The sequence below is a fragment of the Otolemur garnettii genome, unplaced genomic scaffold, assembly GCF_000181295.1.
Source record: "Otolemur garnettii isolate 467f Iridium unplaced genomic scaffold, OtoGar3 scaffold00140, whole genome shotgun sequence".
Lineage (NCBI taxonomy): Eukaryota > Metazoa > Chordata > Mammalia > Primates > Galagidae > Otolemur > Otolemur garnettii.
Window position 1 is genome coordinate 3,156,736 of NW_003852535.1, and position 14,116 is coordinate 3,170,851.

At 37.7% G+C, this 14,116-nt stretch overlaps 1 protein-coding gene and 1 pseudogene across 2 annotated transcripts in view; one reads left to right on the plus strand and one right to left on the minus strand.

Moving 5' to 3' along the window:
* Window positions 1-13,098, plus strand: part of LOC100940550 (solute carrier family 22 member 24-like) — a 28,156-nt gene extending 15,058 nt beyond the window's left edge. The window contains 5 exon segments of the mRNA XM_003798696.2: window positions 1,552-1,667; window positions 9,219-9,433; window positions 11,310-11,418; window positions 11,817-12,024; window positions 12,949-13,098. Of these exon segments, the coding sequence (XP_003798744.2) occupies window positions 1,552-1,667; window positions 9,219-9,433; window positions 11,310-11,418; window positions 11,817-12,024; window positions 12,949-13,098 (798 nt within the window).
* LOC100940868 lies at window positions 5,311-6,023 on the minus strand (annotated as a pseudogene). The gene has a single exon (XR_154487.2). The product of XR_154487.2 is annotated as a ferritin heavy chain-like (transcript).
* Window positions 13,099-14,116: the final 1,018 nt, after the last annotated feature.

A 14,116-nucleotide genomic window follows, 5' to 3' on the forward strand; every position in this document is an offset into this window, starting at 1 on the left:
AGGGAGGGAGGGAGGGGGAGGGAGGGAGGGAGGGAGGGAAGGAAGGAAGGAAAAAAAAATTAAGTGTACAGCTGTAGTGGGCATCCAGAAAATTGGAAGACTTATAATCTAACAATGGTAGTATCAGCTTCTCACTTCTGCTGTATTCTATTCATTAGAAGCAAATCACCATATCTAAGCCACACTCAAGAAGGAGACATATTATACAAGTATGAATATCCAGAAGTGGTGAATAATTTTCAGCTATTTTTCCAAACTACCAAGAAATGTTCATTTGAAAAAACATTCACCTTCATTCAACTTTATATGTTGTCCGCCTCAATCATAGAATCTATTCTCATATTTACCTTCCTGCCACCATGGATTAGCTTACTACTTGAACCCTTTGTGCATGTCCTACCTGTCAATAAACTTCCCCAGATATATTATATTTTTTCTCTACTCTAGTTATTGGCCTGATAGAAGGTCAATGGTGATAGATAAACCTCTGCAATATCTTTCAATAAGGCAGGAGCACTAGCTTTTACCAGGGAGAAGTGATCTACTCATTCGACACAAGTAATACAGGAAATGTGGAGATTCAAAATGATCAAATGCATCAACTCAGATGCACCCATTCCATTATGAGTCCTGCTTTCTCTCAGTCACAGCCATGAACTTGGCAAAAGAGACTAGTGAAGCTTCCCTAAAGGTACTATTAAAATTAAGTCCTGGGCCTTAGTTCAGTTATCTGCCTTCCACTTGTGGGAGATGAGAATCTCTTTATAGGCACCTCTCTGTATGCACCCTCTAGATTTCACAATGCACTTTACATTCATAGTCAATCACCATCAGTCTTCCATTATCTTTCTTTGATGCATTGATGGTCCCTTATAATACCCATTGACTTCCAAAGTTTTTTAAATAATTATTTTTCTTGAACCTTCAAAATCCTGAGGTCTTATATAGGCCAATGCATTCTTTTTAAATAAATAACCCATCCTTGTTCAACACCAATGAAATTTTAATACTAATATCACAACTGCATGCTCCAACTACCACCAATTATAAGATAGTCATTGGATGATGTAGTTCTAAATTCTCATTGTGACATCAAATTCTTCCTTATTCTCAGCCAGGAACAATAGTTGAAGCACAGTTTCTTAGGATGTGGGAAAACATTGATTTGCATGCAGGAGCTTCCTTGGTAATTGTGTATGAGAACATTATCTGTGGGAGTGAACTAAAACAAAAAAAAAAAAAAAAGAAAGAAAGAGAGAAAGAAAAGGTCAGTGTCTCATGCCTTTGCAACAGAGGACCCCAAGGATCTTACAGGAAACTCTGAACCTGGGAAGGCCCAGCGAGAATATCTCTGCCTTGCAGCAAGGAAACTAAACTTTCAGATGCCTGAAATTATGAGCCATTGAATAAGAACAAGGGTGCAATTCACTCTACACAGAAATTTCCTTGAGGATAGTGGACAAAATGTCCAGCTCATCCTCTTATAGTTAGTACTAATGCTGGCACATTATTGACACCTCATAAATGCTTGTCATGATTTTTGTTGTGAAGTTTCTGAGATCCACCATGCAGGAGGAGTTGGACAAAGCCAAGACCAAAGAATCAGTTTGGTCCTTGTTCTGCGCACCTAAACTGCGAATGAGAATCATCTGCCTGTCTTTTGTGAAGTAAGCTCCATTTGGATGATTGATCTTAAAATATTAACGATGCATTTTCATTTTTCTCCCAAAAAATTAGCAGCAGCATTACGGAGGGCTAATTCATAAATAAAGAAAAGCAAATGCTATCAAAGTGTATGTCTTTAAGTGCCACTTTTTAAGATAGCCTAATAATATCAAAAGACTTAGTGGGACCTGATTACAAATGCATAAAGTGCATTCTTCTAACATGTTTACCTAGATCAATTACAAAGCTATTAAACCATGTAACAATCACCCAGACAAACACCCTTTAGCATTCCCATATCATCTCTCATGTCTCTCCTTCCCCCAACTTAATTATTTTCCCAAAGTATCAACTATTTTTTCCTCTATTCTCATAGATTATGTTAGACTGTTCTTGACTTTTATACAAATTGAATCATGCTATACATACAATTTTTATATTTACCAATTTTGTTTTGTATAGCTGTAATTTGGTTTTTTGATAGAAGGTTATTTTTCTTTATAGGAATACCCTGATTTATTGATGCTTGGTTCTCTTCATGAATCATGGATTTTCCTACTAAGAGACTATTATGATTTGCTGGGTTTAAGGCATCTCTACATCTCTCTATAGTAACCTCCCAAACAATATTCCAAAGTGAGTGTATACACTCACTCTCATCAGCAAGTATAAGAGCTTTTCCATTCCATATTGAATCATATTAGTATAATCTCTATATAGCAATAGAAGGCACTAGTATGGGACAATATTCATTACTGTCATGAGTTACTTTACATTAGCTATTTCAGGGGTCATAGATGTTAGCACACTGTGATATAAATTAGCGTCTTCCTAAGGACTAATTAAGAAGATTTTCCTATCTTGACTGGACTTCATCCATTTTTACTAGATTGTTACTTTATTTATGTCTTTTTAAGATATATATGATAACTATCTTTTCTTAGTTTGTGGATTATCTTTCCACTTCCTAATGGTGTGTTTTGATGAACTAAATTTCTCAATTCTCATGAAATGTATCAATCAAATTTTTCTTTTGTGACTAGTACTTTTGGTATCCTGTTTCAGAAATCTTTCCTGCCCCATGTTTATAAAGATACTTTCCTGTTTGCTTCTCAACCCTTTGTTCATCTATAATATTTTCCAGATAAATAGTCAATTCACTTACCATAACTTAGTGAAAAGGCTACCGTTTGCCTATTCATTTTAAAAGTCAGTTTAACCGGGCATCTATGTATATAGTTTCTGGACTCTCTATTTTTTTTGAATTATGTCTACCTTAAGTATTTGCGCTTGTTTACAAGCAAATCTATTTAGGCTTGAATTTTATTTGGAAAAATTATTAATTAAATGTTCAATGCCTATACTAGACAAAGGACTAGTAAGAGTTTCCACTATTATTTGTTTTTTTAAGTTTATTTTGTAAGAAATTTCTTATTCTGGCTCAGCACCTGTGGCTCAAGTGGCTAAGGCACCAGCCACATACACCTGAGCTGGCAGGTTCGAATCCAGCCTGGCCCACCAAACAACAATGATGGCTGCAACCAAAAAAAAAAGGAAATTTCTTATTCCAAAATGTCAAATGATATTGGCATAAAATTGTTCACAATATTGTCTTTATATCCAATAGGTAATTGTGAAATCTAAAGCAGTTTCTCTTTCTTAATCTCGATGTGACAACTAATGTTTGCATATTTTTAAGGATCCATCTTGCTAGAAGTTTCTGAAGCTTAATAATCTTTTCAAAGAAATGCCTTTATATGCACTGTTGTATGCTTTGTATTTCATTGATTTCTGGACTTTATTCTATCTTTTGCTTCAGTTTACCTGAGTTTTAGTGTGCATGGGGGTGTATGTTATGTATCTGTTATTTTCCTTTTTCATTTATTTATTTTTTTATTGTTGGGGATTTATTGTGGGTACCCAGAACCAGATTACATTGATTGCTTTTGTTAGAGAAGGACCATCTTATAATTGTGTCCTGCCAGAGATTTTCTTTTATGTTTCTGGTTAATCTGACCAGGTTTATTATTTTATTTCTTTAAGAAGCAACGTTTTGTTTTATTAATTTTCTGAATGATTTTTTACATTCAATTACTTAATTTTCTTTTTCCTTTTATTTTTTTATTAAGTCATTTGCATATAGATCATGAATACATTTATGCCATTATGGGATTCAATGTGTTAACTATTTATACAAATTGGAGCGCTTACATCCTATTTCACCTTTACCTCATCCACCCAACTACAGCGCTAAGACATTTGTGTTCTATACCTGATAGATCCATCTTGTACTTGCAATATGCTCCATAGATGTGGTCCTCCTACTAACCCTCCCGCTATCAACCCACCTCTCTCCCTTCCCCTCTCCTCCCCCTTCCATTCTTCATCCTAGGCTATAGCTGTTAATTTTCATTATTATTTTCTGCTGCCATGCTTAGGTTGCTCTTCTTTTTCCATTTCTTTAAGGCAATTCATTAGATTGTTGATGTGCTCTCTTTCTGTTTTTCATATGCAGTCATTGAATGCAATAAATATTTCCTCTTTAGATTGCTTTTGTAGTGTCCCACAGGTTTTTGTAGATTGTGTCTTCATTGTTGTTATGTTAAAGGAAGTTAATGATTTCCTCTTTTATCTCTTCCTTGACCCAACTCTCATTCAGCATAAATTGTTTAGTTTCCATGCCTTTGTGTGGAGAAGAAAATTTTGTTGGAGTTGAGTTCCACCTTTATTGTCTTGTCTGAGAAGATACAAGGTTTCATTTCATTTCTTTTAGTTTTGTTGAGATTTGATTTGTGTCATAGGACATGACCTATTTTGCAGTGTATTCCATGGGCTGATAAGAAGAACATAAATTAATTAGCTTTGAGATGTTGTGTTCTGTATATGTCTAGTAAGCCCGATTGCTCTAGGGTCTTATTTAAGTCACTTGTATCTTCGTTTAATTTCTGTTTACAGGATCTGTCCTATTCTGTCAAAGGAGTTATGGTGACACCCTGGATATTATGGTATTATGGGATATTATATTTTTCAGATCAGTTAAAGTCTTTTTCATAAATCTGGAACTATTTAAGTTAATTGCATAAATATTTACAATTGAAATGTCCTCTTGTATTTTTTTCCTTAACCAGTATTTAGTGGAAATTTTTGTATTTCTTAACTTTAGTGCTTTAAATCCACTTGTGTCTGAAAGTAAGATTGAGACCTCTACTTTCTTCTGATTTCCATTTGCCTGAGTTATTGTTTTCTAACCCTTCACCTTGAGTCTTGTTTTGTCCTTCAAGGTTATATGTGTTTCCTGGAGACAGCATATAGATGGTATTTTTTCATCCAGTCAGCCAGCCAGTGTGTGCCTTTTCAATGGGAAATTCAAACCATTAACATTTATCAAGAGGGTTGAAAAGTGTGATGGAGTTCTATTCATCTTATTTTGTGAATGTCCATTGCTTACTTTTATCCTTTGGGCCACTGTGGAAGCTAGGTTTTGTCCTTTAGTCTCTGGGTGTTTACCCTGCTGGTGGTCCATTGTGATGGTCAGTGTTGAGAATAAATCTAAGTATTTCCTGTAGAGCTGGCCTTGATGCGGCTAATTTCCTCAATGTTTGCATATTAGTAAATGATTTGATTTCTTCATCAATTTTTTGGAGGGTGTACCAAATTTCTTTATTTGAAGGAATGGTAAAAATGAAAGAACTTAAATGAGTGTTTTGGTACAACTTATAGAAAAGGTAAAGGAAACCCCAACATACATGCACTGCCTTGGTGACCATGGAAGTCACCCTGTGACTATGGGGAAGTTAGCCTAAGGCTTAGCTCTCATTATCACTGCCTCCCAGGGTGTGCTTGTCAAAGAAATACTCTGCCCTGCCAGATTCAGGGGCTCCCATCTTGCACAGGTTGGTTATGTGGTCACCCAGTTCTTTGGTGGATTTCACTTGCTCATTCAGGTAATGTGTCTCAATGAAGTCACACAAGTGGGGGTCATTTTTGTCAGTGGCCAGTTTGTGCAGTTCCAGTAGTGACTGATTCACACTTTTTTCCAAGTGTAACGCACACTCCATTGCATTCAACCCACTCTCCCGGTCATCACAGTCTAGTTTTTTGATATCCTAAAGGAAGATTCGGCTACCTTGTTGATTCTTCAGCTTCATCAATTTCTCAGCATGTTCCCTCTCCTCATGAGATTGGTGAAGAAAGTATTTGGCAAAATTCTTCAAAGCCACATCATCGTGGTCAAAGTAGTAAGACATGGACAGGTAGACATAGGAAGCATAGAGCTCCAGGTTGATCTGGCAGTTGATGGTGGCCTCCAAGTCCTGGTGCTAGTTCTGGTGCACTTGCAAGGGGGACACAGTCATCATGGTGGTGGCTGAGGAAAGGCAGTGGCTGTGCAGTGCTGGAATGGTGGCATTGGCCTTGGGATGGTTGGTCTGAGGGTGCAGTGAGGAGGTGTCAGGGTGCTGGCTGTGAGTGGCTAGCTGGGATGGGGGACTAACGCCAGGTTCAATCCAAGCACTATTGAAGTGGGAAACCACGGTGACTCTCAGCAAAGAACATCTCTCTTCATCAATTTTGAAGCTTCCTTTAGTAGTATACAGAATTCTGGGCTGAAAATTGTTTTGTTTACCAGGGTTAAAGGTAGATGACCATCCTCTTCTGGCTTTGAATGTTTCAGTTGAAAAGTCCACTGTCACCCTGGTGGATCTGCCCCTATAAGTCAGTTGACAATTACTCCTGGCTACTTACAGAATTTTCTTTTTTATCTTGACTTTGTAGAGGTTCTTTACAATGTGTCTTAGAGATGCTTTGTTTGTGTTGAAATGACTGGAGATTCAATATCCCTCTATAAACAGTGTTTTGCAATCTTTAGTGATACTCAGGAAATTTTAATTAATGACATCCTCCAGTAGGGCTTCCATTACTTTGGGATGTTCTTCTTCCTCTTCAGGGGCGCCTATAATTCATATGTTTGAATGCTTTGTGAAGACCCATAATTCTCTGAGCAACTGTTCTGCTTTCTCTTTTTTCTTCTCTGCCTCTTTAACTGCCTAAGTTAGCTCAAAAGTTTTATCCTGTGGTTCTGAGATCCTCCATGGCCAAATCTGTTATTGGCAGTTTCTACTGAATCTTTAAGTTTTCTGATCAATTCTTTCAATTCCGTAAGCTCTGCTATATCCTTTTTATATTCTTCATGTCTCTTATCTAGTTTTTGGTTCAGTTTTGGAATTTTCTTTTGATTATTTTCTACTCTTTCATAAATTCCTTTCATTGCCTTCTGCCATAATATTTTTAACTCCCTTTCTGTAATTTCCATTATTTCTTTATGGGTGGAATCCTCTGTGGTAGCTACCTCATGATTCCTTGTGGGTGTTGGTCTATTCTGGTTTATCATGTTGCCAGAATTTTTCTGTTGGTGTCTCCTCATGTGTGTTTTCTTCTTCTTCACTTCCTTCCCCTACTTTTCCCTTTAGCTTTAAATTACCTTGTCTTTGAGCTTAGGTTTTGAAACTATCCTTTTGATATATGGCCAAAAGGAAAAGAAGAGTAAGAGTGCAATGGGAGAAAAGAAAGAAAAGGAAAAAGGGGGGATATGGTGAAAGGAAAGTATTTTTTAAAATTAGAGAGGAAGGACCGAAAGAGAAAAAGAGAGGAACAAGAGAAAAGGTGGTGTCTGGCAGGGTGCTTGATATAAGCGCACAACTCTAGGACTTTGCGGGGCAAGGCTGGGTGGGTCTCTCAAGGTCAGGAGCTCCTAACCAGCCCGGGCAAAAACAAGACCCCACCTCCACCAAATATAGAAAAAATGTATACTATGTTGCAGTGAGGATGTACCAATACCATCTTTCCGAATGCCAAAGCTAGAAGGATACCATAGATCATGAGCTGAATGCCTTCTTGAGCCAGACCAATGCTGTGTCCCCCAGCCAGACTAATGCCATGACCCTCTAGCTCTCAGAGAAAATGAAAAAATAATAAAAATAAAGAAAATGTAAAATGTAATTATATAAAATGAAGAAAAAAGATGATATCTTAGTTGTTATATCAGGACTTTATGTGGGAAAGGTGAGAAAAGTCGAAAATTTCTACCAAAAGAGAGAAAAAAAGGAGAGAATTTTTTTAAGAAGACAAAATCAAAGGGACTGAAAAACCATAACAAGACTGGAAGAGCCCTTGCTATTGAAGAAAATAAAAATGAAAAAAATAAAAATACAACCCAACCAAAGAAAACAAAACAAAAAACAGGAACAACAAAAAATAAGAAAAAACTAAGGAAAAACATGCTGGTTTTGCTGTATAAGATAGAGGCCAGAAGCCACCATCTGGTTGCTGAGGAGACCTAGCCCTATCTTCCTGACTTTTTTCCCTCAATCTGGGCCTAGTTGCTTTGCCAGCATTCAGTCCCCCACAGAATTGGGGTCCTGAAGTTCTCACCTAATTTCTGAGGAGGCATGTCTTGACCTTCCATACAGTGCACCCTAACAAGAAAATTAATTTCCTGGTAGTGCATGGTCCATTCACCTCACCCCAAAGATAGCTGTCTGAGCTCAATGGGTGCCCCAGAGCCAGCTGTGCACTAGGACCCTGTAAACAATTCCTTCCTGACAGCCTTCCCACAATGGCAGTACCTACTATTAGCCAAACCAATAGGAGTTCCACCCTACCTGGTATTCAATTCCAGCCACCAGAAGCTATTCAAGTGTACTCACTCCAGTGAGCAGCCCAGTCCTAAAACAAAAAACTGCGAGACAGCCCTTTTCTGTCTTCAGTCCTCCATGGAAGGGCTGGCTGGCTGGCCTTTGCCCCTGCCCAGGCACTTGCTTTCTCTGCTGGTCTTCCTCAGCTCCTGACCTCCTTGTAGGCTCCTGGAGTCTCCTTCTGCTTCACTGTGCTCCCAGAGAGATGTTTCTGGGCACAGTCCCTCAGCCAGAGGTGGCGAAGTTCTTCTTTCCCCTGTCCCACTAAGAGTGGCTGATAAGGAGATGTCTCTAGTCTGTCATCTTGCTCCAATTTCCCATATTTAAGTTTTAATCCATCTTGAATTAACTTTTGTGAACAGTGAGAGATAGCATCCTGTTCCATTGTTCCCCATGTGGCTATCAAATTTTCTTACCGCATTTATTGAATGGGGCTTCATTGCCCCAATATGCATTGTTTTCTGCTTTGTTCATGTTGACTTGGTTCTAAGGGGATGGTTTTATATCTGGGTTCTCTGTTCTGTCTCATTGTTCTATGTTTCTACTTTTGTACCAGTAGATGGTATTTTGATTACTATACACTTGTAGTTTAGTTGAAGTCTGGTAAGGTGATTCCTATAGATTTACTCTATTTGCTTAAAAATGCTTTGGGTATTCAGGCTCTTTTTTGGTTTTAAACAGAGTGTAGAAATAAATTTTTCCATATCTTTTAAATCTTATTGAATGTGTCTTTACTCACCTTTATGGTGACTTAATACCTAAGTCAGGCTCTTTTTTGGTTTTAAACAGAGTGTAGAAATAAATTTTTCCATATCTTTTAAATCTTATTGAATGTGTCTTTACTCCTTTTATTCACTTCAGTTTGGCAACCAGTCTGCCTTTCTATGGCCTGATACTCAACTTGCAGCACTTGGGGGGGAACGTCTACGTGTTCCAAGTTCTCTTTGGAGTTGTCACACTCACAGGCATATTTGTTGCCTTTTGGACAACAACTCATACACCTCGTCGACTAAGCCAGATGTCATTCATGTTCTTGGTAGGACTGTCCATTCTGGTCAACACCTCTTTGGACCAAGGTAAGAGAGACAGGGGTTTGGGGAAGGAGTGTGATTTCCTCCATTTCTCAGGGATTACATTGGTCTTATTGCCAGGTGCCAAAAGAATGGCAATATGGGCTCCATGCCTGTGGTTCAAGTGGCTAAGATACCAGCCACATGCACCTGAGCTGGCAGGTTCAAATCCAGCCTGGCCTGCCAAACAACAATGATGGCTGCAACCAAAAAATAGCCAGGCATTGTGGCAGTAGTCCCAGCTACTTTGGAGGCAGAGGCAGGAGAATCGTTTGAGCCCAGGAGTTGGAGGTTGCTGTGAGCTGTGATGCCACAGCACCGTACCCAGGGTGATATCTTGAGGCTCTGTCAAAAAAAAAAAAAATGAATGAATGACAATGCCATTGGAAGCCAAAAGGTTCCCTGAAGTTAACATGAGGGCATGGAATTGATTCTAACAAGTTGCTGTCAGGATGTGGGCTCTTACTGAACCTGAACCAACAAAAGCCTGAGGTGGTTCACACAGAATTAACTTCATCCAAGATGAATCTAGACATCAGCTCCAATTATGCCTGACAATTTCATTACAAGAATAAAAACCACATACTTTTCAGATACTTAGCATTTTACCAATAACATGGAGGATCTAGGTACCATGATTGGTTCCCAGAATGGAAACAAGATAATTTCACCTCCTCTGTCTTTGGACTTTTTGCAGTTTTTAAGGTTTCCTTACCTTGTCCACTCCTCATTCCTGTATTCACTTTTGACTTAGGTATTAAGTCACCATAAAGGTAATACTTTTTTTAGGAGAGGATTCTTGACTTCTGTGAAACAAAAATCACTTGCCCTCAAGCAGAAAAGAAGTGTACAGTAGGAACCAGGGAAGAGTTTCATCTTAATCTGTCTCTTAATCTATTTTATAGTATGTCCCTAAATAAGAATCAGACTAAGTAACTGATATGGCCTCCCCTAGATCTGTTTTCCCAAATTAATAGAATGTCCTTATTCAAGAATAATTTAAACTTCAGCAGTCACCTATTTTATTCCAAATAGGAAAACTAATGTTAGGTGTATAATCCTGACTTACTACTCTAGAATTTGTCTCTTCACCCAGCCCACTACCAAATCAGTGCCATCCTTTTTTATTATAATGTGCAATACCTTCCATGTCCTATGTCATAATTTGTTCCTACATGTTCCTCATGAACTTTCCCATTATAATCCACATTTAGCTCTATACCCTACTGAAAGTACAGAGAAAGTATTACAAAGAATGAATAAAACAAATACTTCCTGACTCATACTTCCAGCTTTACTGGAAATTCTCAAATATGCACAGAGAGCTGAAGTAACTGATTTAGTTCTGCTTTTTTAAATTTCTTATTAGTATGAGGGTACAAATTTTTAGATTATATTGTTCTCATTTCCAAGGTAAAGTTTATGTTGTAGTTGAGCCCTTCACCCAGGAGATGTGCTGTACACCCTCACCTTGTGCACATTAGGTGAGATCCCACTAATTGCCCTTCCTCCTCCTGCCAATTACCCACTCCCCTCTCCTTGGCAGGACTATACTTGTGCTTTATCCTTTGTGCAGGTATGTAATTCTTTACATATTTCTTTTAATTAATATTGAATACGTTGGATTTTTTTCTATCCTTGAGATACTTTGCTAAGAAGAATTTATTTCAATTGGCTCTTCTAATTCAATGATTAACCCCTATAATTCTACAGTCTTCAGTTCTTAGTTTATCCACTATTCCCTAATCTCAGCATGCTGGAGTTTACCTTCCACATATTTCACACTTGCAAAGTTCTGAAACAGAATTTTCCTACAAGGATTTAGGGTTTATAGATTTCTTCGGCCATCATCTTCTGACTGTGACCGTCTCCTTCTCTCTAGAAATGCAGATTCTGCGTGTGGCTCTGGCAACATTGGGAGCTGGTGTTCTTTCTGCTGCTGCTTCCAGCCAAGCAGTCTACCAATCTGAGCTCATCCCCACCATATTCAGGTGCACGAGCTACAGGCAATCTGTCTTATTTTAAAACAGGACTTTCTGAACTCTTTAACACTTACTGTAATAAAAAAAAAAAACCTGATACTGTTTTAAATCAGAAAATCATTATATGCTCCAGTCCTTTAATGTATCATCTCCTTTAATCTTAACAACCACTGGATTGGTGGTGCTACTTCAATAATGATGAAGCAGGTTTAGAGTAGTTACAGACATAGTATTATCAAATCATTGAGATCAATATAGTTAAATGTTACAACTAAGAGCTTGTTCTTACAGCCCGTGTGTTTAATAAGTGTGTTATATTTTCTCCCATACTGACTAAAGTTGATAAATAAGAATTTATGTGTACAGATGTATAGAGGATTTTTTTTGTCTTTTATTTTCAATCTAAGGAGCACAATTAGAGGAATCACTACAATATTCCATATGATTGGGGCAGCACTAGCTCCTACATTGATGACCCTAACAAATTACTCTCCCCACCTGCCCTGGATTACCTATGGAGTTTTCCCCATCCTTGCTGGCCTCGTTGTCCTCCTCCTCCCAGAAACCAGAAACCTGCCTCTTCCTAACACCATCCAGGATGTGGAAAATGAGTGAGTAAATCCTCCACCTGTTACCTGAGTGGGGAGTGGCCGTGTGCTATAGCTCTGTGATGATGAGCATCAGTCACCATTGGGGGCGCTCTGTCCTTCACATAGGCTGAGACCTGGCTATTTTGTATTTGTCCCCATGGCCTTTAGTCAGTGGCAGCCTTACTCCTAGCCACATGGTGGCAAAGTCCCCTTGAGGCTCCCTAAATCACACAGACCTCCTCACACTATCAGCTTTAGTGGTGAAAAGGCCTAAGTTAGATCTATTATGAATGGCACATACTCTCTGCCTCTACGGGAAACACATAATCCTGTCGTTCTTTCATAAATCAGCCAGGACTCAAATGCTTCATTCCCATCCCCTGATTTTATCACCCAGCTGCCCAATGGTGCTGGATATATTGTGGGGAAGGGAATGAGATTGCCTCATAGATACCTAACTGATTATTGCTGCAGTTAAGAAAGTAATGTGGGACTAGAGTATACAGAAAGATCTTTGCAAAAATAACAAGGTATCTAGAGGGAGAGCATCTTGTTAGGCTACTTGGGAGATCTAGTCAAATTTGCTACCATAGGCAATAGAAATTTTGACAAAAGAGCAATTAAGAAAAAAAGAAAACAATTACAAATGAGGAATAATAAGAAAATAGTCTTAGGAATTTCATTTGATCCTTTGATTTTCCAAAAATGTCACTGGTCAAAAGTCTAGAGAGACAAATTAGAGCTGCTATCCCAGGTGTGCCCAGGTATCAGAGCCTTTTCCAGCAGAATAGTGTCAAAATCCAGAGGGTTTTGGGTTACAAAGCTGGTGGGGAGGCTCAGCTTGAGGTGTGTAGCATGTATACATTTATTCTATACCTTTTTCCTTTTTTCTCTCCCTCTCTCTCTCTCTCTCTCTTTTTTTGGGGGGGGGATATCTACTTTTTAACAGAAAAGGAAAAAGAAAGCTTCCAAATTCATCTATATATTAATAAATGCCAAGATGATTTATGAAAAAGGAGCATCATGGAGTGATGATGGCCCTGACTCATATATGGTGAAACAGATGCTGGACTCTGTCATAAAACTGCAATCAACTTAACAGTTACAACCCATGCAACCTCCAGACATAAACATTCCAGAAACCCAACCAAGAATGTATAAGCACTGCTTTATCAAATTTTTGGCACCCAGAATCACTTATATATTGAAAGATTATGTAATTATTATTGTTATTACCTCTTGAAAACAGAATCAACAATTTATGAGAATGGGTTCCTTTTCATGACAAAATTATATATCTTTTTCTTTGTACCCATATTCTTTCTGGATTCATATTTTAAAATAAAATGAATTATTTAAAGATACTACAAATATAAAATATAAAAGGACAATTGGCATGTCAATTGATTTCAACTTGTATGCATAGGTGTGTGTGTGCATATTTAATACATAATATTCAGATAAAATACACTTCAATGTGAAAGTAGGCAAGACCACATGTTTTTCAGGGGTGAAAGTCACATAAATAATAAATATGGCAGGAAATGAAAAGATCTTCATATTTAATGGTGATAAAAGAAATATATACTAAAGTGAAATACCAATTTCCATTTTCCAGAGCAACAATGATTTTAAAATGTCCCGTTCATTCATAGTAAGTCAACAAAGCAGTAGCATAGATATCCATACAATACCAATAAAGCATGGTATAAAGCTACATAAAATCAGTGTGTAATATTTATCAAAAGTTTCGGCTTTTCATTCACTAAATACAGAGCTTGTCAACTTGCCATACTAGTTTGTATCATCTACCAATAGAGCTTCCTTTCCAATCCATATTCTACCCTTTTTTTAACTTTCCCTTATTGTATTGATGACAAAGACAAGAACAATGTAGAAATGGTGGGAAAAAAATCCTTGTCTTACTTCTGAACTTTAGAGGGAAAAGCATTCAGTATTTCAGTATTAATTATGATAGAATCTTTGGGTGTTATATAGATTCCCTTCATCAGTTTGAAAAGGGCTTTTTTATTTCTAAAATGCCCAAAGTTTTGTTAAGGACAGATATAATTTATCAGATCTATAAAATGAGATTTTTCTTTTTAAACTCATAGCCT